Here is a 25,226-nt window from a genome sequence, read left to right on the forward strand (position 1 = left end):
GCAGTGCAGCCACAGAGGGATATCCAGGGAGGACCCAGGCCCACCTTCCAGAAGGATGTGGCAGGAGCTGGAGGAGGAGTTTCCCCAAGAGCACTGCTAGCAGCTTTCCACTGTATGAATATAAAATGCCTGCTCAAACAAAGGAGAAAAGCCCTTTTCCTCTCAAAAGGGGTATGGGACAAACACTTGTGTGTGGGTGGGGGGTCTGTGCTGTCCTTAAGGAAAAACAGGCATCAGTCTGCTCCTTTGCCCCTTCTACATCCTCTCTGAAGCCTTCACTGCACAGGACACACACAGGTGTGTCCATAGGTCAGTCCTCCATCCCTGGCCTTGCACTCAGCTACTTCCTACCCTCGGGTCACACAACAGATTCCTTTTTCTTACTTGTGACTTGTAAACTACCAGCAAAACAAACAGAGGGGTTTCCTATCCAACCATTAACAGCTCAGCTCCTCAGGAACGCTGGGTGCTCAAAGCAGCACAGCACAGCTGCTGCATCCCAAGCCAGCCCTGCTGCTCCTGGCTATCCATGCCTATCCAGCAGCACCCTCACTCAAGACAGAACATTCTAGTACTGAATAGAATTCTCAGCAGAAATCCCAACATTTAATATCCACGTGAAACTGTGTTTTCCCTTCAACTCCAAGCCGAACCAGCACCTTCGAGAAGAAAACCTTCGAGAAGAAAAGGCAGCAGGGTTCAGGCTCCTCCAGCGCCTCCCTTTTCCTCTCCTCCCCCGAGGAGGCGGAGCTGAGCCCGGGTCAGAGCCAGCCCCGGCTCTCGGCCTCCCTGTGCACGGACGCCTGGCACTGCTCCAGCGTCTGCTCCAGCTGGGCCAGCTGGCAGCAGCCCACTTCCAGCCTCTCCCTGGGAGACAGGAGAGAAAGGTTAGCAGGACACGGCACAACAGCAATCTTTACAAATACTCCTTACATTGTCAAGGACGTTTCCATCAAACTCAAGCAGCAGCAGTGACTTTTGCACTACAGCTGCTACATCAGAGGATTTCACATGAGCTCCTTGCAACAGCTGACCCACAGCTGCCACAGGCAGAGCCCCTGGTCCCTTCCAGGGCAGGTAAAATTGTCAGGAGAGGTCACTGACATCAACCTTCTGCAGAGATCTGGGATTCTGGAAGGTTCAGTTCAACCATCCTTCACACACTGACATAGCCTGTACTCACACTGAAAATAAGGATCTGGATACACCCCCTTACAACTTAGACCCTTTCAAAAGAGTAATCTCAACCTGATCACATATAAACATGCCCTAACTTAGAATCTTTTGCAAACCTTTCTCAAAAGACCATTTCAAAGCTGCTCCTCAAAAAAGGAAGAAAACCCCAGTCACTGAGTTAGTTCCCCAAGCACAGCCCGAGGGCTGCCAGGGAAGTCTCCAAAGCACCTGCTCTACTCTGCTGAGCACAGATTGCCACACACAGTTTTCTTTATGCCTGTATCAGTACGGGTCTAGAGCCATCACCTTGTGGGAGTGCAGAATTTCCACACACTCTTCTCTTTATGCCTGTATCAGTACAGGTCATCAACCTGAGGGAGTGAAGCTTTTAAACTGTTTTTTATTACTGATATAAAAATTGAATGTCTCCCTCCCTGAATAACTTTGTCTCCTTGATTGCAAACTGCACATGAAACTTAACAGAAGATTCATGGACCCAGAATTAATCCAGGCAAAGGGAAGCTTTTTAGAGTAATTCACCCTCCAGCCTTTCACTCAGCTGATCCTGGCCAGTGACAGCTCATTCATATCCACACAACAGCAAAATCCAGTTACTTGCCCTGTATTAGCCAGCTCAGAATTATTAAAAATCCATGATGGCATTTTAGAAACCTCCCAGAGCCTGGATTCACAAACCTTCAGTGCCACAAATTCATAAAGAAATGAGCCAGAAACCACTGGCAGAGGAGAGAGGGCTCAACACCTCCCTTCAACAGCTGAAAATCTCCAAGCAGGCACTGATGCCTCAGGTCAAATTTAATTTCTGTCCTCTCCTGCTCTGTGCTAATCGGGCATTAAAATTAAAAAGGGAATTTAAAAAAAAAACATTTATTTTCCCTACACTACTCCTACAAAGGGGGATTTTTATTGACCCAGATGATTCCTCTGATGGTACCTTGGTAGTACAGGTGAAAAAGCTGCCTCTGCTCCCCCAGTGGGGTCAGTAACTGGCTCACCTGTAGAGCTCCTGTGAAACACATTCATACAGCTCCTCAGCAGTGAACTTCAGACTGTTATTGATCTAAAACAAAGAAAGAATTAATACAGTAATTTATCAAGTATCACATATCTTCTACAATTATACAGTAGGAGTAGCAGATAGAGCTCATGTATTCCATAACAGGTTCTCAAGTTGAGACAGTACATTAAAAATGTCATCCTGTATCTTGCAATTAAATCTAATATTACTAATTCCAGCTCCATTTTCTAACCACTTCAGCAAAAATCTAAAAAACCTTTAAGAATTTTTCCTCCCCTCTTAAGTTACCCTATAGTTTTATTTACATATACATATATATAGATATATGTGTGTGTATCTCAAATGAAATAAGCTCTGACTTGCACCAATTCCAAAAATATATCTGAAGGCCCAAACCCCAAATATATTTCCCTGCACAGCAGAGCACTGCAAGCCTGAAATATGTAACATATTAAACTGAAATTTTCTACTAAAAACATTCATTACAAGGCTTTTTATTCTCAACAGCAAGTCATTCACACCAAGTGAGCACTCAGCAAATCATAGGAACAACGCAAATACCTGTTGAAATCCAACCAAAATCTATCTTTATGTTCAACAACTAATAAATAAGAGCAAAGAATCAAAATTCTTAATGGAAATACAGTGATGAGACATGACCTCAGAGCTTCTTGAAATAAAAGCTGTAAGTGAAGTGATCAAACCCCAAAGAAAATGTCATACCTCATGTCTTCTGAGGAAGTTATAGAGGGTCCAAATATCTTGGAAACTGCTGGTTGGGGTTAAAATTCTGAAAAAGAAAAGTTTGAAGATGATTTAAAGCAAGTAGAAAAGGAGTCTATGAAAGAGTTAAAAAAATAAGTCAGAAATCTTCAAGGGAAAAAAAATTACTTGAACAAAAAGGAAATTATGAACTTTGAAGAATTCTCCCTTCCACTACTCTAATAGAATTAAAGAGCTTATTATTTCTGTGAGGACTTTTCTGGAGGCTTTTTCTAATTAACAATTCCCTCCATGTTTTTGTGAGCCATTTCTGAATGGGGGAGGAGGGAGGAAACCCAGCATTAACTGAAAGCCCCTTGGTGCCCACCAGTGAGGCCCCTGGGCTCACACACAACATTCCCACCCCAGCTTTAACTCATTCCCTCCAGATTCCCACGTGCAGCCCAAATGCTGCAACTCACTTTCCATTTTTGTTACTTCTAATAAGCACCAATTCCACTCAATACAGCCAAGGGCCAGGGGGATGTAACAGCTGAAGAGAGGTGGCTTTAATGAAGCTTCTTGATGGACATCATTTTCCACAAGGCTCCAAAGCCAATCCAGTAAAGAACTTGGTTTTTAACAAAATTAATTATCCTCATCTATTCAGGCAGATACAATTCAGTTCCACCTCAGTGTAACTTCATTTGCATTCACCAGGAAAATCAGAACCCTCCTAAATGCTGCAAAATGTACCTTAAAATCAACACAAAATTGAAACACAAGTAACACCTTATATATATTAAGAAATACTGAGAAAATTCTGGATTTTTAAGTCTTACATAGTTAAATCATGATTAAGATAATGACTGGACTTGGAAAAAGAAAATCTTTTGGGGAAAGCGCTATTTAGTTTCCCATGGGAAAGTGCCCAAATTCTCTCCCTCCTCTTGCAAGCTGTAAGCTTCATTTATAAATGAATTAATTAGGAATTGAAAAAGCACAGGAAAGTAAGAGAGTAAGTTTAAAAACACCAGTTAAAGGAGCCTGTGTTTGAAGCAGGCTAGAAGACCATGACACAGCACAGGATTTATTGTTGAGTCCCCTCTAAAAGCAGAGCGTCCACTGCTTTTTCTCATTTTTCATAGGAATTATCACCAAAAATTAGTCATGCATTCTTCCCTCCGCTTCCTAAGAAGCAGTACCCAAAATGTTTGCCTTAATAGGAGTCAGGAAGGGAACCAAGTGGCTGCTCTGCCTAAAAACACCTCAGAGCCTTCCCCGGGCACCTCAGCGACAATCGGCTTTGACAGCGGAAAACGCCGGCAGGGAGAAGCTGCCAGCAACCCTCCATGGAAACGCTGGGAATCCTGGCAGCTGCAACTGCACAGCAGCTCCCACTGCCCCAGCAGCTCCTATCCCCACCCAACAGCTCCCATTCCCACCCAACAAAGTGGGATTCTCCCACTCCCACACCCAGCAGCTCCCACTGCCCACCCCAGCAGCTCCAGGCCATCCAGCCCTGCCTATCACACCCAGCACCTGCAGCAGCAGGAGCAGAGCATCCTGAACCTGGGAGAGGCTGAATTATATGAATTATTCCTCATGGAAACATTCCCTCCAGTCCAGGCAGATTCCTCATGGAATCATTCCCTCCAGTCCAAGCAGAACCTGCCTGGCTGCTGCCATCAGCCTGGATGCACAAGTGGACACAACATAAAAGCTAAGGTGTTATGAATCATCTCACCCCAAGGCCATCACAAAATCCTGGGGCAAAATTTGTCCATCCCTGTTCTTCCTGCTGTGCCAAGGACTGAGCTGCCATTGGAAAACCTGGCCATGGGAGCTCTCCAGAGGAAGGATGGAGGGAACACTCTCAAGTGTATCCCTGCAAGACCTCAGGTGTGTGGACAAACTCATTGTGCTTCCAGCTCTTTGGGAAAAAAAACCAAATTGTGTAATTAATCATCCAAGTAACCTCATGTTAAACCCTGTACCTCATTTTATGGCCTTTGCCTGGATGGAGCCAATGGTTTCTGGGTTTGCACTGTGGAATGAGAAGTCTGACATTTGGCTCCAAGTTTTATAGCAGCTCCCAATGTAAGAGATTTGTTGTTTTGAGGGGGGAGCCCTCACTCCACACAGAACCCTGGGAAGCTGCTGAGCTGCACCATAACTCCCCCACAGATTCCCAGCACTCACAAAACAGCCTGGTGCTGTCTGCAGCTAAACAGGGGCTGCAACACCAGTGCCAGTCTGGGAATATATTCTTCTGTACAAAACTGACACATTCCTGTCTGCAGAGCAATGATTTCTCAGCACCACTGCTCCCTACTGCTTTCAGTCACTTCATGTTCCTTTCATCACCTGTAGCCACCCCCCTGTGCTATGGAAAATGGACATTTTAAGGGAATGGGAAGCACTGGGAAATTTGGATCTGTCTGTAGGAGCATTGACTCTGCCTCCATTACTTCATTAAATCAAGTTGCCCTCATTTCAATGGAAGTCTCTCAGTGATAAAACATCTGCCTCAACTGTAGAACTATGTCTGGAGAACTGCCTGTAAATCAGTAATCCATGAAGCAAAGGGCTTTTACATCCAACTGTTCTAAGCAGCCATGTGAACCTCAGCACTACAACACCAACCACTGCTGCTGCTCCTCTCTCCACACTGCTTCAGAAGCAGAGGGTGGAAATCCATGGAATCACTTGGCCTTTGCATCAGCACAGCCTTGCAGAGCCACACCACAACACCCCCCATTCTGTACTTCAGCTTCAGCCTAAGAACTCCAGAGGGGTTCTACACAGTTTTCTGGAAATATTGAGCATGTGAGGTAAAGAAGGGAATGTCAAAGAAAGACCCAAGAAATTACTATGGATACCTGCCACCAATTGGAGGTTAAATGCTGTCTTGGGGGCAGGAGGGAGAAAGGATACAGTCAGACTTGATGATTTCATCTCAAGTGTTTCCCAAACCACTCCCAATGTTTATCTCCTGTCCTGTCCATCACCTGATGCCAAGCACAAGGTGTAAGATACAGTAATAAATAGAAATGGATAAGAAATAGATCAAACTGTCTCAGCTGTCAGCCCCTGCTGGCACCCCTGGCTCTCCAGGCTCCAAGCACTGTAGCTTTAGAGCCCCATGTTTGCAACCTTTCTGCTTTCCAGACTGCTCTAAAGGCACCAGGGGTGTGAGCAGCTGCACAGCACCACCTCTGCCCTGTCCCCTGGGGAGCACTGCCCACCTCCAGCTCTGCTTGAGCTTTGTTTCTTACAGCTGTCATTAAAATTGGCACAACACAGCATTTCAGTTTGGGGCTGGCAGCAGAGAAGGCTGCAGGTAAGTTCTGTTTCAGGTTTCACCTAAATGCATAAAATCATAAAGATCAAACAAGTAGTGATTGGAATGTCTGATATTTTTTGAACAGGGAGCTAATGTGCATTTTCCTTCCAAAAGGAGACTGTGTGCAGAGAAGATTGAAGGCAGAGCTCTTCATCTAGAGACTTTATGGCAGAAATTATTAACTGACACCAGAGCCTAAGGGAATGAAGACAATTCTCTATTGAGACACCAAAGAGGAGAGATCTCAATTCCTCCACTGACCAGCTGAAAAAATAGAGGACACAGTTTCTCTGCATCTGAGGAATTCTGTACTAAAACTAGTAACACTGCAGAATTGTTTTAAATTATTTCAGTTCATTGATCAGTGCTGATATAGTAACACTCTCCTGCACTACTGAAATCTTAAGAAATTACACTTTTAATTTACAAACATTTCTAGAGTCCTGGACTAAACCACATTTTTCCAAACCACTGGGAGTGTGAGAGAAATTCAATTTAGATAATATATTAGAAAAGCAGAACTCAGGCTCCTTATGCAGTCAGTAACAGGCAAATATTTTACAGGTGACAACATATTAGTATAAATATTTAGGAGGCCTGTATCTAAGTGTATATGCTATAAGATGTGACTGATTTTCAAGTTGGCATATGAACAAAAAAATTCTTTTTTAGCCAAGAGATGAAAGGAAAAAAATCCAACTTGAAATAAGTGCATCAATTCACCCAAGACTGAATTTTCTTTCTTTCCTATGAACAAGGATTTCTTATCTAAAAGAAACCTGGCAGGAAACATTAAGACAATGTCCAATTCCCTAGGGCTGCATACAGAAACTTAGAATCACAAGTTCTATTCAGCTGAGGGCAAACATCAGCAAATCTAAACCATTATTTCATTTTAAAGGGTTAATTTAAGAGACTTTAAATAAGGTGCCCCAATTAACTGGTTCCAAATAATACCCAACCCAAATAGAAATATAAACCACCAGTGAGAACACTCACAAAACCTCAATACAAAATTATTTAAAATCATGTAATGGTTTCACAATTTTACTGGATACTTAAATTTCAGAGGTTTCATACCATTTGCCCATTACCAACAGCAAAGGTATACATGCTCACTGTACTGATTATCTTAATTTCAGACCTGAAGGCTGTCATTGCTGGCATGCAGAATTGTGCAATACAAACACACTCTGCTACCAGTGCTATCAGTGGAAGAAATCAAGACAAAATAAAAAAACCTGCACAGTGTTACAGAAATTACCAAAACAGGGTAATATGCCAAAAGCTGTCACACATCTTCAATGTAACAGATTTTTTTTTCCTTTTCTGTATCTGTACTTGTCATTAACATGTTCTGGCCATCAAGCCTGAATAGCTGGGGTAGTGCCACTGGGTAGTTTGGTGGTTTTTTTATGATTAAGGGTATCATTACATTTATCTCAAAAAGCATTATCATGTTTTTCTAATTGTTTTTAACAATCTGAAAATCTAAACTTTTAATGCAGTTGAACTTTCAACATCATTTACTGGTAAAGCTTCAAACTTCCACAAGACACTTTTTCTCTTCTTTGTTCTGGACAGCAGGGATCAGAAGGTACCACAGAATCAGCTGTATTTGATCACTAAAAGCTGTGCTACCTCCAAATAGTCAAGACAGAACATTCTCACTGTTTTTCTTCCAGTGCCTCCTTTTCTGCAATCATGCCATTAGATTAAGTCACTGAGAGGCATTTTTTTCAAAAATCAGGAAATATAAATATGTTGCAAGGTCAGTTTTAGAGCAAAATGAAAGTGAGGCGTCTCTGCCCATGGCAGGGAGTGGAAACAGATGAGCTTTAAGGTCCCTTCCAACCCCACCCATTCTGGTTCTATGAAAGCTTCTGAATTTTTGCTTTAATACTCTGTAATATTCATAAAACTGCAATGAGACATTAACCTGGCTCCTGGCTCTTTGGAAAAGCTCCTCAGAGCTCTCAAACTCCCTAAATCCCTCCACTCAAGGCCAATGCAGAAAATGCTTGGAACAAATTCTCCCCATTACTTGCTCCACGATGCCACCTACTGCAAACCTGCACATCAGAGCAGGCATTTCCAAAGTGTCCAGCAAAACTACTCCATTCCAACAATCAGCCTGTCTATTTTTATTTATTACTAGGAGGTTTTATTTTTACAGAGCTCTCCCACAAAGAAAACGAACAGTTTTAAATTAAATACCTCTGCAACACAAAAATAACCATTCTGAATAGTCCATACTCCCATTTAATCTCATCCATCACATTTATAAACTGGTACCACAGGATGTCTTGCAAAAACTTTAGTATCAGAATGAAGAGAGCAAAGTTTAGCAGTAGCCTACTTGATTGAAACAATTTCCTTAGAGGGGAAAAAACCCACCAGCAATAAGTTTAATCCATCAGCACTCAGCTGCTCAAGTTCACATTCCTACCCATATTTTTCTGTTTCTAATTTTTATAATATTTTGATAATTTATATTTGAAAGAGAGACTGTAATTCTTTGAATGGATCTATATTTCAGTGCCATGTAAAAAGGACTAAGCCAAGACAACACAGGAGACTCCTTATTCTTCCTGAAACTTTCAATTTTTTGTGCTGTTAAAAAACAGTGGAGGGATGGGGCTCCCCCTGCCAGAGGGCAGGGTCAGATGGGATGCTGGGGAAGAATTCCTCCCTGTGAGGGTGGGCAGGCCCTGGCACAGGGTGCCCAGAGAAGCTGTGGCTGCCCCCGGATCCCTGGCAGTGTCCAAGGCCAGGCTGGATGGGGCTTGGAGCACCCTGGGACAGTGGAAGTTGTCCCTGCCCATGGCAGGGGTGGCACTGGATGGGCTTTGAGGTCCCTCCCAACGCAAACCACTCTGGGATTCTGTGATTCTGTGAAGACAGAGGGAATATTATCCTGCCTAAAGAAAAAATGCAGCTGATTGTTGTTGTTATGGCTATCATGAAGAACTGGGAACAGCAAAACCCCAAAACTTTACAACCTTCACTCTACTGGAACTTTGTCCCCATCTGAGCAGGCCTCACATTTGAAACACAAATGCCCTGAATTATTCAAAGTTCCTGCCATCAAAACTGATGTATTAATCATAATGATTAATCATTAATAGCTCCAGTTACACCTGAGCAGAGGCAACTTGCTGGTCAAACACTGGAAAACAAATCCTAGGCAAATTCCCTGCAAGAGATCTCCACATCTGCAACACTTCCATGTTGATCTTTTGCTACCAATAGTTTAAGGCAGCCTTGACCTTGGCAGCAGGATTTTTACTGCAAATCATGTCACCAAGCACACAGAATAAAGAGTGGTTTGGTGCTGAAATACTTCAGACTTTTGTGACTTCAGGTGCCTGTGACATTTGTGGCCAGCTGCAGCGCTCACCTGCCAATGCCCTCACGGATGTCCTTCACTGCCACCAGCAGCTTCTGCAGGCCCAGAAAAGCCTCCTCAAACGAGGCCTTGCCAGCCATGGTCGCTGCACTGGGGTCCAGCTTCTGGAACAGCTCAATACTGAAATTCAAAAGAAATAAAGAAGAGATAGAAAAGCAGTTAATAAAAAAGCTCTGATTCACATAACAATTTGCATGCTCCCAACTTTTGTGTGATTTTTTTTTTGGCATTATCAATTAATCTAAATTCATTAAATTACAGGGTAAAAGAAGCACAGTTGCTAAAGTGTGCTCGTTTGAAAGTTATCTAAGGCTATGTGTTAGTTCTGAGCCTTTTTAGCAAGCTGTACCTGTACAAGTTCATGGTGTTCCAAACACCTTCCAGGACTGACCAGATTTCCTGGTGCCTGTTTTCCTGAGCCACATGAAAGCTGGGTTGTGGCTCTTTTTCCTCAGTGCTTTGCAGATTGGGCATCGTGGCTTCCATTTTTTCACACGCAGCATTTTCTGAAAGAACCATGATGTCTTCTGATAAATCCTGCTCACTGTCTGCCCTCACCTTATAAAACAGTTCAGCAAACAAATAATCAATGTACTTGGTTCCTAACTTCAGAAAACCAGAATCTACACACTTCTACAGATTTTTTTTTAAGCATTGCTCAAGAAAACAAGGCTGAACTCTTTGAGTCACCTAGGTTACAGTCTCTGCTTCCAAAGCCTCTCTTGATAGTTTGGGCTGGAAGAGACCTCAAAGCCCATCCAGTGCCACCCCTGCCATGGGCAGGGACACCTTCCACCAGCCCAGGTCGCTCCAAGCTCTGTCCATCCCAGCCTTGGACACTGCCAGGGATCCAGGGGCAGCCACAGCTTCTCTGGGCACCCTGTGCCAGGCCCTCACCACCTTGGCAGGGAGGAATTTCCTTCCTGAGAAGTTTTCAGACAGAGCCTGATTCTCATAACACAGAACATCAGCTTCAGGGCTGACTACATTGCACAGAGGTCCCAGCACAGGGGACTCCTGACCTTTCTTTCCCTTTCATCCTTCTCCAAAGACACCAAGAACTCTTGACAGCTGTTCTGACCTATCTTCTTTCCTATAAATCCAAATATTTCATCCATGCTCATGACTCCAGTTTTTACATCATTACATTCAGAAGTGACAGTAGCCATAAACCAAGATAGTTGGAATTTCCTCCTCAGAGCTGAGCTGGAAATGAAGACCAACTTCTGAGAACACAAAAGGGGCCAGCAGAACCACCACAAACATTCCCAAAAAGGGAATCCCTTCTTCAGCTACACAGACAATGAAAGCTGAAGTAACCCACTTAAGAACAGCAGTATGGGACCCATGTCAGAAAAAGCAAGTTTAACCTCTAAGGCCCATCAGATACAAATGTAATAGAAAGCTAAGACAAAATAATGGGTTTCAGTCACCCTTCTGATACTAACACATTTATATTAGAGAAAAAATGTATTAGCAGATATTCACTGCATGAAAACAAAAGTTAAAGTCAGGGTCTCTTCATTTCAAAAACACCCCAGCAACATTTCCTGGAGTAATCAGTGGAAATGATGGGAATAATTAGGAAATCTAAGCCAGGTTTGGAACATGAACAACTTGAGGATGGGGTGAGGTGGACAAACACCAAAACTGCCCTTACCCCGCCGAGGGTCTCACAGAGTTTTGCCACTTCAGCATAAGCCTGGGGCAGGACACCGTTGTAGTCTGACCTGCAGCTGAAAGCATGGAGCAAGTTTTTGGATTCCTGGAGTAGGACACGCACTGTTGAGGGGTCAAATGGTTTATCTGATGTTTAGACATTCATGTAAGAAGGAGGAAAAAAACAAGTTAGGATTTAACAGTCTTGGCAGGCAAATTTAATACTCAAATACCTAGATTAACAGAAGCACTTGAAAAGCCTAGGAAAATGGTTCAGAAGCATCAGGTACAACAATCTCAGAGAAACATGCATGAGATTGCTCACTCCTTAACCAAGTCTTCCAAATTTATCCTGGGATCTTACACAAGGATCAGCTGGCATATCTAAAATAATTCTGCAGAACAACAATATCCCAAAGAGGCAGAACCAAGAAATCCCAGGATATCCTGAGTGGGAAGGGCCCCACAGGGATCAGAGTCCAACCCTGACCCTGCACAGACACCCCAACAATCCCAATTGGACAATTGGGAGCATTGTCCAAACCCTCCTGGGGCTCTGGCAGCCTTGCCCAGCACCCTCTGGGGGAGTTCACCAGGTCTGTCAAAATCAAATGTTCAAAGACATCTTTAAACAAATGGAAGGTTTGTGGAGGTTTTATTTCAGTTTGTTTCTTTTTAAAACAAACCTCCCTGTCCTCACATACCACATTAAATATCCTTTGCTCCTCCATAATTTTTTTGGTAAATGCAGATCATTTGGTCACATATAACATGGAGGCAAAGGAGGGAAAAGGATTATTTGCTTTTTAAAAATAATTCAGACCCAGGTGACCATTAATACACACAGCCAGTTCCATAACTCAAACCAGAACATGGAGGCTTTTTACAAGTTTACAATTAACTTTCTCAGGGACCGTTACCTGCATAAAGGTGTTTAGAAAGACATTCAATGCTTGAAAGTAAACTCCTTGGCACTACATAACCAAAAACAGCCATCCAGTGTTTTTTATAACATTTCAGCAGGTTTGCTAAGGTCCATGGTGGCTTCAGATACAGGATCTGGAAGAGAGTATGTCATAAATTCAAAGGCTGGTTTTCATTTAGACATGTTCCTATAAATCTCACAACTGCTCTGTTCTTCAAGAATGTGATGATTCGTGACTGCTGAAGGAGAAATTCAGTGATTCCTCAGAAATAAGACCAGATTTAAACAAGTTTATCTATTAATAAACATTTGATTCAGCAGCACCATGGGTTAAACAGTGATGCTCATTCAGAAGAAATGCACAATCAATCAGTCAGATGATTTGTGGTTTCTCATTCCTCAAAAAATCTTAGGACTTTTGATTTTTGTCAAAACTGATCCAATGAGTTACTTGTGCACAAAAGCCAACAGTAACAAGAATAAAAAGAACAACAGTAAATTTGCCTTTGATTTTCCAGTACTGTTACAAAGTAAAAATAAACACTCTGACTACTTACACATGAAGTAAAATACGTGTGTTGCAAAAAACTTGAGAATTCATTACTATCAAGTGAAACCAGTGTTTGAAGATATGTTTAAAGAAATTAATTAAGTGAATAGAGAAGTGATTGAAAGCAGCTAATCAGGGCAGCTTGGGAAACAACAGTCACCCCATGATTTTGGGGGATTTTTAAAGCCACAGAGGCTTATATGCAATAAATTTAAACTTTTAACAACCCCACTCCAGCTACAAAATGGAATCTAAAGTAAAGCATGGATGATTTGAAAGTGTCTTGTACATGGGTATGTATCTTCTGCAAACCATACTTCTGCAAGCATGTTTAGAGGTTCTCATTAGTACCCTTGTCATTCTGCATCTGCACTGGAATCAGTTTAGGTGGGAACAGTTTTATCCACATCTGTTCTGGTGGGGAAGAAATGCCTGCAACAAATACCCTGATACTATATAGAACATGATGGAATGATTTCTTGCAGGATGTATTTACAGTGCAGGGTTTTACTTGAGTAGCAAAACTGAAATAGAATTTTAATGCCACTAATAAAAATAATTCTGAAACTTCACACTGAGAAAGCAGCAGCCCTGTTACTGTGTCATTAAAATTCTATTAAAATACTGCACATGTTGCACACTAGTGATCAAACAGGATAATCTTGCTATAAAATGAAATATTAGAAGTGAGCACTGAGCTGTCCCCTGACAATGATCAGGGACCTGGATGACTTGGCTTTGGCTTGGCACAGGTATTAATAGCAATAAAATATCAAGGACATTCAAACCTTTCAATAATCAAAATATCAAGCAAAATGATGTAAGAAACCACCTCCATCCACAGGTTTCCAAATGCAAGTTTCATTTCAGTCTCCAAAATACAGGACAAAGCTTCTCCTAAGTTCTTTTCAAGGTCTGGAAGCACATTTGGGAATTGTGCAGTAAAACCAGCATCAGCTCTTGTCTTCCCAAATTCTGTATCTGTCAAATCAATGACACAAAAGGCAGTTATTGGAACTGGGTTTATATCTAATTCATCTTGATGGCACATGAAGAACTTGTCCCCATAAATGAAGACACACTGCACTTGGGTTTATAAAGCAGGTGTGCTTCACCTAATTAAGTTTCAATTATTTCTAGTTATACCCACTTGTACTGTGTGTATTTTTAATTAAGAGCTACTAACCAAGAAGGTTAATGTCCCCAGAGTATTATTCATTAGTGATCTTACTCCACATTTCTTTTTTCCTTAAATAACTTAGATCATATACAGCCAGCTGGGTTATCAGCAAGCACAAGAGGATCTCTGTAAGCTGTGCCTGTATCTTTGGAAAAATGAAAAAAAAAACCTCCTTCAGTCCCAAAAAGTTCTTTTAAATTACTCTAAACACAGGAAATTAATGCAGTGTTTTTTTCTATAAAATAAAAATATGTCATATTTTAATTTCCTAGAACTCTGAGATGGTTTAATTAACATCTCCAACTTTCAGAAAACCTTTGAAAAAACCTTCCCCAAACAAAAAAACATTCATAAAGATTCAAAGCATAGGAAAAGTGAAGGTATAGTAGCAACTGTTCTTCCTCTACCCCACTGATTTTTACAAACCACCATATTTCCCAGACTCACCCTGCTTTGGCTGCTGCAGCTCCTCAGAGTTCTGGGGCCTGTTTACATTCACATTCTGCAGAGCAGTGACCAGATCAGCTTTGCAGAATGCCTTGACCTCACTCACAATGGCTTTATTACACAGATTTTTATCATCCCTAGAAAATAAGTAATTGCTGTCAACAAAGGAATAAAAGCAGCACACTGTATTTGGAAAACTTATTTTGTGAACTTGATTATATAGATGAAATTCTCTTTTTTAAGCAATTAGAAGCAGTTCAAAAATTTAAACCAGAAAATTAGGTAAAAATGAGAAACAGACTGAGAAGTGTTTCAGGGTCTTGGTTTAAGAAAACAATACTATAATTGCTACAGCAGTGATGCTTACTTGCTATGATCTCAGAAAGCAAAGCAGGCAATAATTCTAAGACAGCACTATCTTATTTGATGGCTGCAGTTAATTCTCCTTGTTGAGACCCTTTCGAAACATTCTGCTGGCCAAATCTTTATCCCAGATGCCACTCTGAGGTTCTGCTCCAGCAGAACTACTTTAAAAACCCAGGACAAAGTTGCATCCCAGTACTTTCTCAAAAATTCCCACTGCTTATATTGCTGGAGGATAAAGAGATTTTTGGATGAAAACCGTTCTGAAGTCACCTCCTGTTTTTTGATCAGTTGAAGACTAAAATCACCACCATGACCTCATGAACACTGTGACTGAAATGGCATTTTTAACAGCCACCTGTGTCAACTTGCATAACCCAAATGGTGCCCAGACTTTTAATCTCAGTCACTGAACCATGCAGGAACTGGTTCTGGCCAAGACCAGAGCAAGTAGAGCCAAGGAGTATTAGTGCTTTGAGCTGGCTTTACCTGCTCCTATCAAATTCAGAATCAATACCCAGAGGTCAGCTGTTATCCTCACAAACAGGAACAGCAGCAAATCCATCCCCAGCTTCTGTCTTTCTAAGATTAACTCCTTCCTTGCTTCTGCTCACCTGACTGGGAACAGGGATGAAGTCTCTAACTGGATCTCAATCCTTAATTCACATATTTTTTTCTATTTTGTAACTTCAGAAATATTTTTTTTATGAGAAACTAGAATAAAATCTGAGAAAACTATGATTTAACAAGTTTTAAAATTGAAACTTGGGTAAGCTGAATTCTATTTCAGGACTCAAGCTCATGAAGATGATTCCATCTCCAGTTGTAGTGGTTTATTACATCCTTTTACTCTAGCTTTTAATAGGGTGATTGCCCTTCCAAGAGCTCACATCAGAAAGTGCTCTTTCTTTAAGCCCTGCTTTGAAAGCAGTGTGGGAGGAGAGCTAAATGCAGCCAGGAACTCACGTGCAGAGGACAACAAGAGCTTGTGGGAAGAGCTTCTGGTACTGCAGGCAGCACTGCAGGACACGGTCGTCGTTGTTCTCGTCACTCAGCCCATCTGCAAAGGCAGGGCAGGCACAGCTGAGGGATGTGGGCACAGCTCAGCCTCACAAACACCTCAGTGCACTCATGGTGCTCTCTGTATATTTAACACTCCCCACACCAGGACACAAGTGTAAGGTGAAAGTGAGAAACAACTGGTAAAACAATAGGTAGTGGAGACATTCACATGCCACAGCCTTGGATACACTCTGAAGGCTGCTGTAAGAAATTAGCTCATGCTAATTAGCAAACAGCAGAGTGAAGAAGTCTCCATTAAACTCAGAATTCTAAGGCTGCCACTAGGTGAAGTGCAAGGATGAAGTACCCAGCACAAATGGATTGCACATGTATTACACATTTTTTGAGAAGCCAGCTGCATGGATTGCCCCCACAGTTTGGAATCCTGGTTCTTGAGACACTTGTAGATGAACTGCACTGCAGGGATAGCTTTGTCCCGAACATGCTGCAACATTTTCCCCTTCTTCAAGTTGTCCAGCTCTTGTAGGACGACCCAGGGAATGATTAATGCAAGTCTGTCAACTCCTGGAAGGAAGAAAACCATCACCAATAAACAGGTATTTGCAGGAGCGACACAAACTGCTACAGAGAACTTTCAACTCAAGCATCATCTTTATGCAAGTTCACACCTTTCTGCCAGTAGTTTTCATAGTCCTTGCTCGAGAGAAACTAGCATTTGAAAAGAAGCTGAAAAAGGCTGATTTCCCTCTACACTGATTACATAGAAAAGTGACAGTAGCAGGCAAACATAAAGGAGACACAATTTTAATCAGCAGAATACTTTGACAGCATTAATAACACATATTTGCACCAATTATCTTGGCACACACTTGCTGTGAGATGTTCCAGCAAGGAGAAACAGCAGCTGGAACACCAGGCTGCACACATCTCAGTGACCACAGCAGTCACTGTGCCAAAACAAGCAGCAAAAAAAGCAGCATGGGCTGGTGTTCATTGCCAACCAGCACTCCTAAACCAGGAACAGAAAGTGTGGATATTGGACCATGGTTTTATTTGTAGGTAAGTATGGGCTGAACTTTAAAACTTTTACATGAAATACAGGGGTAAATGAGAAGTTTAATGACTGTTCTGTTGGGTCTCCCCATGACAAATACTTCAACTGTTTTCTTTCTCCTTCATATTATGAGAACAGAATTTTAGAAAAATTAGAAAAATTTTAGAAAAATTTAGAAAAAGGCATTAATAACTATGTGCTTTACAATAAATTAGGCTGGGAATCAGTAGCCTTCTCAACATAGTGGGTCTAGTGCAGGACCAGACACTGGGAGTGTTGGTATTCTAAAAAGGCATTTCAGTGTACATAAGACAGCAGCATTCCTAACCTGAGAGAAGAAATACAGTCTGACACACTCCTGAAAATCACTTAGGCCCTAAGGAAAGGCATTTTCCAGGTGGCTGGAATAAGTGTATTCATTAGCTGAAAGCATCAAAGCACCCTAGGCATTCTGACAGATTCCAGATGTGCCTACCAAGAACTGACACGGACAATCCCAATCCTGCAAACATTAAATAACCCACAGCTTCCCAGAATATTAGAGGCAAATATTAAAGCCAGGGTCTGCATTCTGAATTCCTGAGAAACTGCTCAGTTCTGCCACCTTTACCAAGACAGAAACAAAGCACTGACGGCCTAACACTTTTTAGATAGTTTTATATTTCTAGAAAAAGAAATCCTAAAAGGAGATGAGAAAATAGAGTTCTCACTAGTAAGGGGTTAAATGCTTAAATTATGTTTTCAGAAAGGGCTAAGACTTATTTACTGCTAAGAATTCAAGCATAATCATGGGAGTATCTGCCATGATTTTCTGCAGGTACATGGGCTGTGAGCACAGTAGGTTCTGCTTCCACACCTGCGGTTTCCCTAGGATGCACCTTGTTTGGGTTCACAGAACCAGGCTCTCTGTGTGCCTTCTGCCTCTGCATGAAACCTGCTGCCTTTTTAAGGAGCCCAGGGCTTGGTTTACTTCAGGTATCCTGAAGCTCTCACAGCATCTGTTTTTCTTACAATGTCTTACTCATCAGAACATATTTACATACCTGGTATATCCTCAGATTTCAGGGATCTCACAAACTCAAGGTGACTAATCATTATATTTGTGTCAATCACCACTAGGATGTTCAGACCAGAACTAAAAGCCCCTAGGGGAAAAGAAGAGAAAACAGCAGAAATAAACAGCTGTGTGCTCCTTACTCATACCATCAATAACTGTAATTACTGGTTGCCACTAGAGAGCAAAGCAGATCCAATCATGCCATACCAGCAGAAGTATTTAAATCCTGTTCTGGAAGATCTATCTCCATGCTTGTAAGTTCTCCACAGGTCTGTACTACAGACAGGGCCATCATCTTCTCCACACGAGCAACGTGCAAGTCTTCAACTATCTGCATCTACAGGGAGAAAATGAGCAGGTGTGTAATCCACTGGAAGGAATCACTTCATAATTATTCCCCAAAAAGACACTTTTGCATTAAAACTGTTAAAACTGGCTCAAAATGATGTCTGAAAAATTTTAAGTCAGTACAGGAAATACAAATCCACAAGAACTTCTACATCCAAAATATGGCCTAGAAAGATTTATGACCTTTCTACATGGTATTCAAAAACTTTGCTGCATTTTTTTGCTACACAAACTGCAAGTTTCCTAACAGGCACTTCTTAAAAAAGATGTCTCTCTTCCAACTAAAAAGTTAAAGGATGAAACATGAGATAGCTGGAGCATGCGAGCAACTCTGAAGGCCCTTTTGTTGCACATGGTAACAGAAAGACACACTTTATCTCAGAAAGTTCCTGATTAGCAACACTTCAGCAAGTTTGCTTAGTTTTTTAAATAAATGCTCTACATTTGAGTGTAGACCATAAGTCAACAATGTCAAATACTTGGGAAGGTCATGGAATTGTCCAGTTACACAACCTCGGTGCCCTTGGTCTTTAAGACAATACAGAAGTGTTAAATGAAAGCATTACCAACCTCTTGGTCTGTTTCTGTGTTCTGACGGTCTTGAAGGGGTGGAAAGTCTTCAGAGCTCTGTAGGGAGAATTAAAAACACCACAAACACACACCCTGCCAACATTACAAAATATCAAGGAATACTGAGGTAAAAGGGATCCCCATGTCAGGAGTTTTGGAATACAGCCCTGCAGTGTTAAACAAGTCCCTCACTCACCTTTGGGACAGGCCCAGGCTTCCTGACCTCACCTCCCTGGTAGGAGTCAGATGTGCAGGGGCCCTCAACATTCTAGAAACAAGCAGGAACAGAAGAACAACACCAGTCTTAGAGGGCTTTTTAGAGAACACTGGGTACTCCCAAGTGAATAGGGAACATAAACTACAATTATTAGCATCTACAGTATCATTTTAATATGGCTTAGATGCATGGCTTTCTTTTAAATAAATGACTGGACTACACAGCAAATTCCATCTGAACATTAACCCCCCATCTTTTTTTACAATGAAAGTGCTTGACCAGGCTGCCCAGAGAGGTTTTGGGGTCTCCATCCTTTGTCCTGAGCAGTGAGCTCTGGCTGACCCTGCTTGAGCAAGGGGGCTGGACTGGATGATTTCCAGAGGTGCCTTCCAACCTCAATGACTCCCCAGCTTTGCATGTAATAACTCTTAGCATACACATAAAATGTTCACACTACTGTAACACAAACTGGAATCTCCAAACTTGCTGGGCATCTTCACCAGAACAACAGCAAAAAACCCCCATGGATCAATATCCAGCTTGTGTTTGGCTCTGCACCACAACCTGAGCTTAGAAACAAACCCATCACAGATAAAAGGGAAGTTCTGCAGCACACATACCAATTTAGTCCCACATCCACCCCAAGCTCTCCAGGCATCACTCTGCTAGCAATGCTCTGTCTGGCAGCAAGTTTTCATTGCTTCAGTTTATTCATTCAAAAAATGAAATAACCTTATCAGCTCAAAACAAAAAATCAGCTGATTTGTACCTAAACTAAAGTATTCCACACCCCCAGCAGCAAAGCAAAGCCATGGAAGCATCTGAGCAGACACAGTCCCAAGACCTTTACTCTTCTGGTCTGTTTAACATTTAGCTGAGGAACATGGAAACAAGGTTTACATTAGGATCAGAAAAATCCACCTAGTTAGCTATGAAACCTGGCTGGATAAGAAGACAGTCTGCTCATATAAATCTGCCATTAAGAAGCCATCCTGAAACATCTACATAATACAAAGAACGGGTTCTAATTACCTGCTTAAAACACAATGCTGTGGCTTCCAAGTCTCCTTCTTTAGTTCCTGGGTGCTCAGGAGCTTTAGGAGAACCAGGGCTGTGTTTCTTGCGTTTTCGAGAGTCCAGTCGTGGTGGAGTTTCACGTGGGGAGTGTGATGATCTGTGTTTACTCGTGTGCCTCTTTTTCTCAGCAAAGTCCTTGTATTCTTCTTCCTCCTCCTCCTCTTCTTCCCAGAAGCTAGATAATACACTTGGCTCCTTACTGGCAGGTCTGTCACCATGCCCAATCCCTGCAGAGCTGTCAGGTGGCTTTTTGGGAATTCTGACATCCTCACTTCGCTTTTTTGAGCTCTCTACCTTTTTATGTGGTACCTCATACACAGAGGACTTAAACTTTTCTATCATAGCTTGTTCTGCTTTTAGCTTGAGCTTACAGAGTTCAGCTTTCTCTCTCTTTTTCTTCAGTGCCTTGTCCCTCTGAAGCTCAAAGCTGTGCCAGAGCCTTTTTCCTTCTCTTCCATCAGAGCGACTTCTTTCCTTGCTGGCAGTCACCACATCAGGAATGCGGGTGGTTTTGCCATGTTTGATTTCTTTGGCTTTAAACTGGATCACTATTTTCTTCTGCCTTTCTGTATGAATTGAAGAACTATCTGGGGTTTTGCTTCTCTTTGGAGATTTTTCCTGGGATCTTCCATCTGCATCATCAAAAGCACGAGAACTTCGGTGTCGCTTCTTCTCGTGCCCATCTTTCTCTGGTTTGGACCTACAGAAACATGATCAACAAAGTAATGTAATTTAGCTCAGTTAATGGAAAAGAGCAACAAAAAAGGCATCTGCATTTAATTGAGACAGAGCTAAGCTAATTTATGAGCACCATATTCCTAAATATGAACTTGAAGCAACAGTTATCCTTCAATAGTTCGATACGGCATTTTTTGGATTTACCTTTCTCCACTGTACAGCCATTTTAGCTTCCAGAAAATGGAGAAAAAGCTTTTTCTGCATTCACTGCTGGTTTGAGAGACACCCTACACAGTCGAGTTTCTTCTTATCACATAGATAAGTTTTAACAGCAGTTAAGTGATAAAGGAGGTGTGTTACCTAAAAGGTCAGTTTGGTCACACAGTGCCAAAACACACACAGCTTTCAAACTGTTTATCCTGCACTGGCTGAGGAACTTGGAAAGGGAACAACAGAGGGAAATATAATACCTTTCTAGAGAAATCATTAATTCTATGAAAAATTATTAGGAAACTTCCTAATAAGAGCAGAGAAAATACTCAGTAATTATATTTACTGTACACTAGGTTTAAAATATCCAAAGAAAGACTGGTTAAAACACCATATTTAATGAACAGGCTGAAAAAAGTCTTCAGCATTAAGTCCTCAGCATTGTTATATTTTAAAATAGTTCTATTTAATGACAGATTGAGAATTTACCTCTGATGTTCTGTTTCTTCTTTTGCAGTGTGCTTGTAAGATCTTGTGTCTTCAGAGTTCTGAAAAAAAAAATCAGGACCTTACAGATGAAACTGCAGTTGAAAAAAAAGCCTTCATAAGACAATGTCAAAACTGGGTGGTTTGGCTGCTTAGAGAAACACTAAGGTCAAAGGGTGCCAAGGATGTGCATGCAAAGATAAGGGTGCAAAGGGTTTAACAGCACTTAATGATTTAATCATGGAGCACTTAAATGCTTACAAAGTGATTCAACAGGGTCCACTACAGCAGTGACAACTACAGACCTGAGATAGTAACATTCCTACCATGATCAACCCACAGGCACTCACTCAGGTAAAACCATGTCCACATGTAGTTTTTACACACCTCTGGGTTACAGGACTGAGGATTCCCCAAACCACAGCAGGGTGCAGGAAGTTACAACAGAGAATGGTAACACATGGATTATTTTGGATAAGGAAGTTCCAGACAGTTCATCCTTTCACAAATAATTCACTCTTTCAATAACTGGGGCCTGCTGACTCAGTGAGGCCATCAGGTCACTCTGCAGTGATTTTTCCTACCTAGAGATGTTGCCCGATAGATAAAGGACACAAACCTCGGGTAAGTTTTGTGCGGTGCTTTATTAAGGGCCCGGGAGCCTGTGGACTAGCGTCCCAAGTCAGAGCCCCAGCTTCACACACAGGTGCTTCCCTTTTTATACATGCGATTCATAACAAGGTCTCCAAGAAACAGCTCCCCCTGACTAGCAACAGACCCCTTGTGATACATTCCTTAGTTCACATACAAAATCATAAATCTTCTGCTTATCTTATTCTAAGAACATTGTATGCTGCCTCCAGACAGGTTAGCACTCTTACTTTCCTACTAGTTTAAATATTTATTAAGTTCCTAAGACTACCTGCTAAGTTACACACGAAACCCAACACATACTATCAACGGCTACAGAACTGTTTTTAACAAACCAATTTGCACACAACTCATAACTAAACTGTAATTAAACATTTCACTAAATTTCATTTCTTTTTCCAACAGAGAGGCCTTAGCTGGTTTACTCCCACACTAGAGAACACTTTATGCAAAAATCAAAGGCTTGCAGAAACCAGGGGAGTCCTAAACTAAGGCAGTTCTGAGAACTTCTGCCTGTGGCTGGTCTGGAGCTGCAGGACCAATACCAGCAATGCACAGAACAAACAGAATGACAGACAATTCCAAAGGCTCCCCCCGGGGCCACATGCACCCCCCTGCTGTCCCAGCAGCTGGAAAGCACTGAAGGAGCTCCCCTGGGGTAGGCGGAGCTCATGATGCTCCTGGGACAACTTCTGGTGATAACAAACCCATTTCCAGCTGCTCATTTCTCTCCTCAAGGCCTATTCCCTGACAGCCATGAGTTTTCATGACATTTTTATTATTTCTTTTCAACCTACCTCCTCCTTTTCTCAAACCTTTTCATTTAATTTAATCCTCATAAGCAAATTTTCTTACTGTTCCTCTCCTCCCAGCACGACCAGTTTGGGGTATAAGACACCTCCCACCCATGCTGGGATCACACTGCAGGACACTTGTTCCTGTTAGAGATTTCCTCATCTTTTTGCTCTTAAAGGTGTATTCTGCAAACTGGTGAGGCATTAGAAAGGGCAATAAGCTGCAGTATGAGGTTTTAAGCCAAGTGTTTACCCTTTGTATTACAGAAGTAAAAAACCCAAAACACTAAGGCATCTTAGGACAAGTTATTTTTAAGATAAATTGAATAATAGTAAAGAAACCAGGGCAAGAAATAATAGTTACAAACATTTGACTTTGAACAACGTTTTCTCTATGATCAGAAAGCTTCTAACATGAATAATTCAGTTTGTAAGGCCATAATCATGCTCATTTATTAACAGTTGCAAAAATTTTTTGAGAAGACAGGTAAAAGCTCTCTTACTTTATACATATTCCTTGCAAAATCCAACAGGAAAAAAATCTAGCAAATTTAAGTGTGGATTTAATAAACTACTGATTTATCAACTATGTACTGTACTTCTAAGAGTAAATAACTTGTCAGGAGTTGAACACAAACAATAAAAAAACAATAGGAAACTACACACAAGTATGACCCAAAGGTGACAACTCCTGTAGCACCTGCATTTTACAAGTGATTCAGTGAAAGCTGACTCACTAGAGTCAGCTAGTACAAGTATGTACTAGAATATGCTGAGAATTTTGGTCATTAATTTATGTCTCAGTGGCTAGAAGGAAATATTTGAGAGTCGCTCACCAAAATGCTGTGAAGTGCAATTTGTGGTTAATCAGAAAATTAGGATATATTATCCAAGTTACAGAGCAGTGCAAGAAAACACCACTGGTTTCAGCACCAGCATTAAACCCAACTTTCCTCAAACAGAAAGATACACTAAAATGAAAAAATTTCTTATTTTCTGATACCCATACTACTCACAGCTTCTGAAGAAAAACACATTTATCTGCCCAACTCAACCCTCCTGCTGCTCTTTATGACTCTGTCTTTAAACTGAATTCATCCTTCTACCACAAGGCTGCTAAACAATGTTCTCTTGAATGTAGGAGATTGAATTAAGATATAAAAGTAATAATATTTCTGCTCCTACTTTGTCATCCTGGCCATCCAAAGAGACTTCCTTTCCAGACAGTTTCTTCAGCTTCTTTTTAGACATCTTCAAATCCTGCGAAAAAAGCGTGTTGTCTTTATTGCTTGTTTTAAGTTTTTAGATCCAAATGAGCTAAAAATAAGTTATAACTGCACAGAGAAAAACACTTTATAATAGTCTTCTTTTGTTTCCTCATTACAGATCCACAGCAGATCTGAACAGTGTTAATTAATTATTCAAATCCGAGGGGACGCCAGAGCAGAAAGGACAGCAATTACACCTCCCTGAGACACCTATTTTGTACCAGCAAACAAACAAAAACTAGCATCCTTCAACACTGAGCCGCATTGCAAGTTTAAAGACCATCGGACACTGGCAGGGGCTGCCCAGGGAGGTGTTGGAGTCCCCATCCCTGCAGGTGGTGTCCCAGCAAGGCCGGGACGTGGCACTCAAGAGCTCTGGGCTGCGGAACCCGGTGGGGATCGGGCACAGCTTGGGCTCGTTGGGCTTTTCCAAGCCAGCCGAAGCTGTGACTGTCTAAGGCAGTCCCGGCTGTGTGACAGCCGCCTCCGGCCCCTCCGAGGATGGCGGAATTACAGTGACATCCCGCAGCAGCCCCTCCACACAAACAGCACGCACCACCAGGAAGTTCAGGGCAGCTGTGGTTCACCCGGAGCTCCCAGCGAGGCGATCCCAGACCCCAGACCCGAGCAGGGCACCCCGGGACCCGCTCCGCCCTGAGGCTCGGGCAGCACCGGGCTCTGAAGGAGCCTCTCACGGGGGACTGAGGGGCGACAGCTCCTGCCTCGCCCCCTCCCTCCGAGGGGACAGCCCGGGGGCCCGCAAGGCACCCGGGGCGCTGCCAACAAACACAGCTCCCCTTCCCTTCCGTCTATTTCCCTTCCCTTCCTCCCTCCTCACAGGACGCCGTGCGGCGCCGCCTCACCCCGCTCGGCCGCTCCCCGGCGGGCCCCGCGGCAGCTGTCGGGGCCGTTCGGGCGGCTCGGGCCGTGCCCGCCGCGGCTGCCCCGGCCCCGGCGCGGCTCCGCCTCCGCCGCGGTGCGCGCCGGGCCGGCCCGG

At 42.4% G+C, this 25,226-nt stretch overlaps 1 protein-coding gene across 2 annotated transcripts; it reads right to left on the reverse strand.

Annotated features, from left to right (window-relative positions):
• Positions 1-678: 678 nt before the first annotated feature.
• SWT1 (SWT1 RNA endoribonuclease homolog) lies at positions 679-25,186 on the reverse strand. 2 transcript variants are annotated; one of them, XM_058030200.1, is made up of 19 exons: positions 25,093-25,186; positions 24,147-24,221; positions 21,520-21,578; positions 20,098-20,842; positions 19,045-19,116; positions 18,849-18,905; positions 18,138-18,267; positions 17,917-18,018; positions 16,195-16,383; positions 15,763-15,856; positions 14,434-14,570; positions 13,639-13,787; positions 12,252-12,390; positions 11,333-11,478; positions 10,022-10,230; positions 9,664-9,792; positions 2,939-3,005; positions 2,193-2,257; positions 679-867 (listed from the first exon to the last, which is right to left on the reverse strand). In XM_058030200.1, exons 2-19 carry the CDS (start codon positions 24,210-24,212, stop codon positions 762-764), a joined length of 2,661 nt encoding a protein of 886 aa, XP_057886183.1. In that variant the 5' UTR covers positions 24,213-24,221; positions 25,093-25,186; the 3' UTR covers positions 679-761. The 2 variants fall into 2 exon arrangements, with proteins under 2 accessions (XP_057886183.1, XP_057886181.1); XM_058030198.1 differs by lacking the exons at positions 679-867; positions 2,193-2,257; positions 2,939-3,005 and having other exon boundaries at positions 9,705-9,792; positions 10,022-10,178; positions 25,093-25,163.
• Positions 25,187-25,226: the final 40 nt, after the last annotated feature.

The sequence above is a fragment of the Melospiza georgiana genome, chromosome 9, assembly GCF_028018845.1.
Source record: "Melospiza georgiana isolate bMelGeo1 chromosome 9, bMelGeo1.pri, whole genome shotgun sequence".
In the NCBI taxonomy this organism is placed as follows: Eukaryota; Metazoa; Chordata; class Aves; order Passeriformes; family Passerellidae; genus Melospiza; species Melospiza georgiana.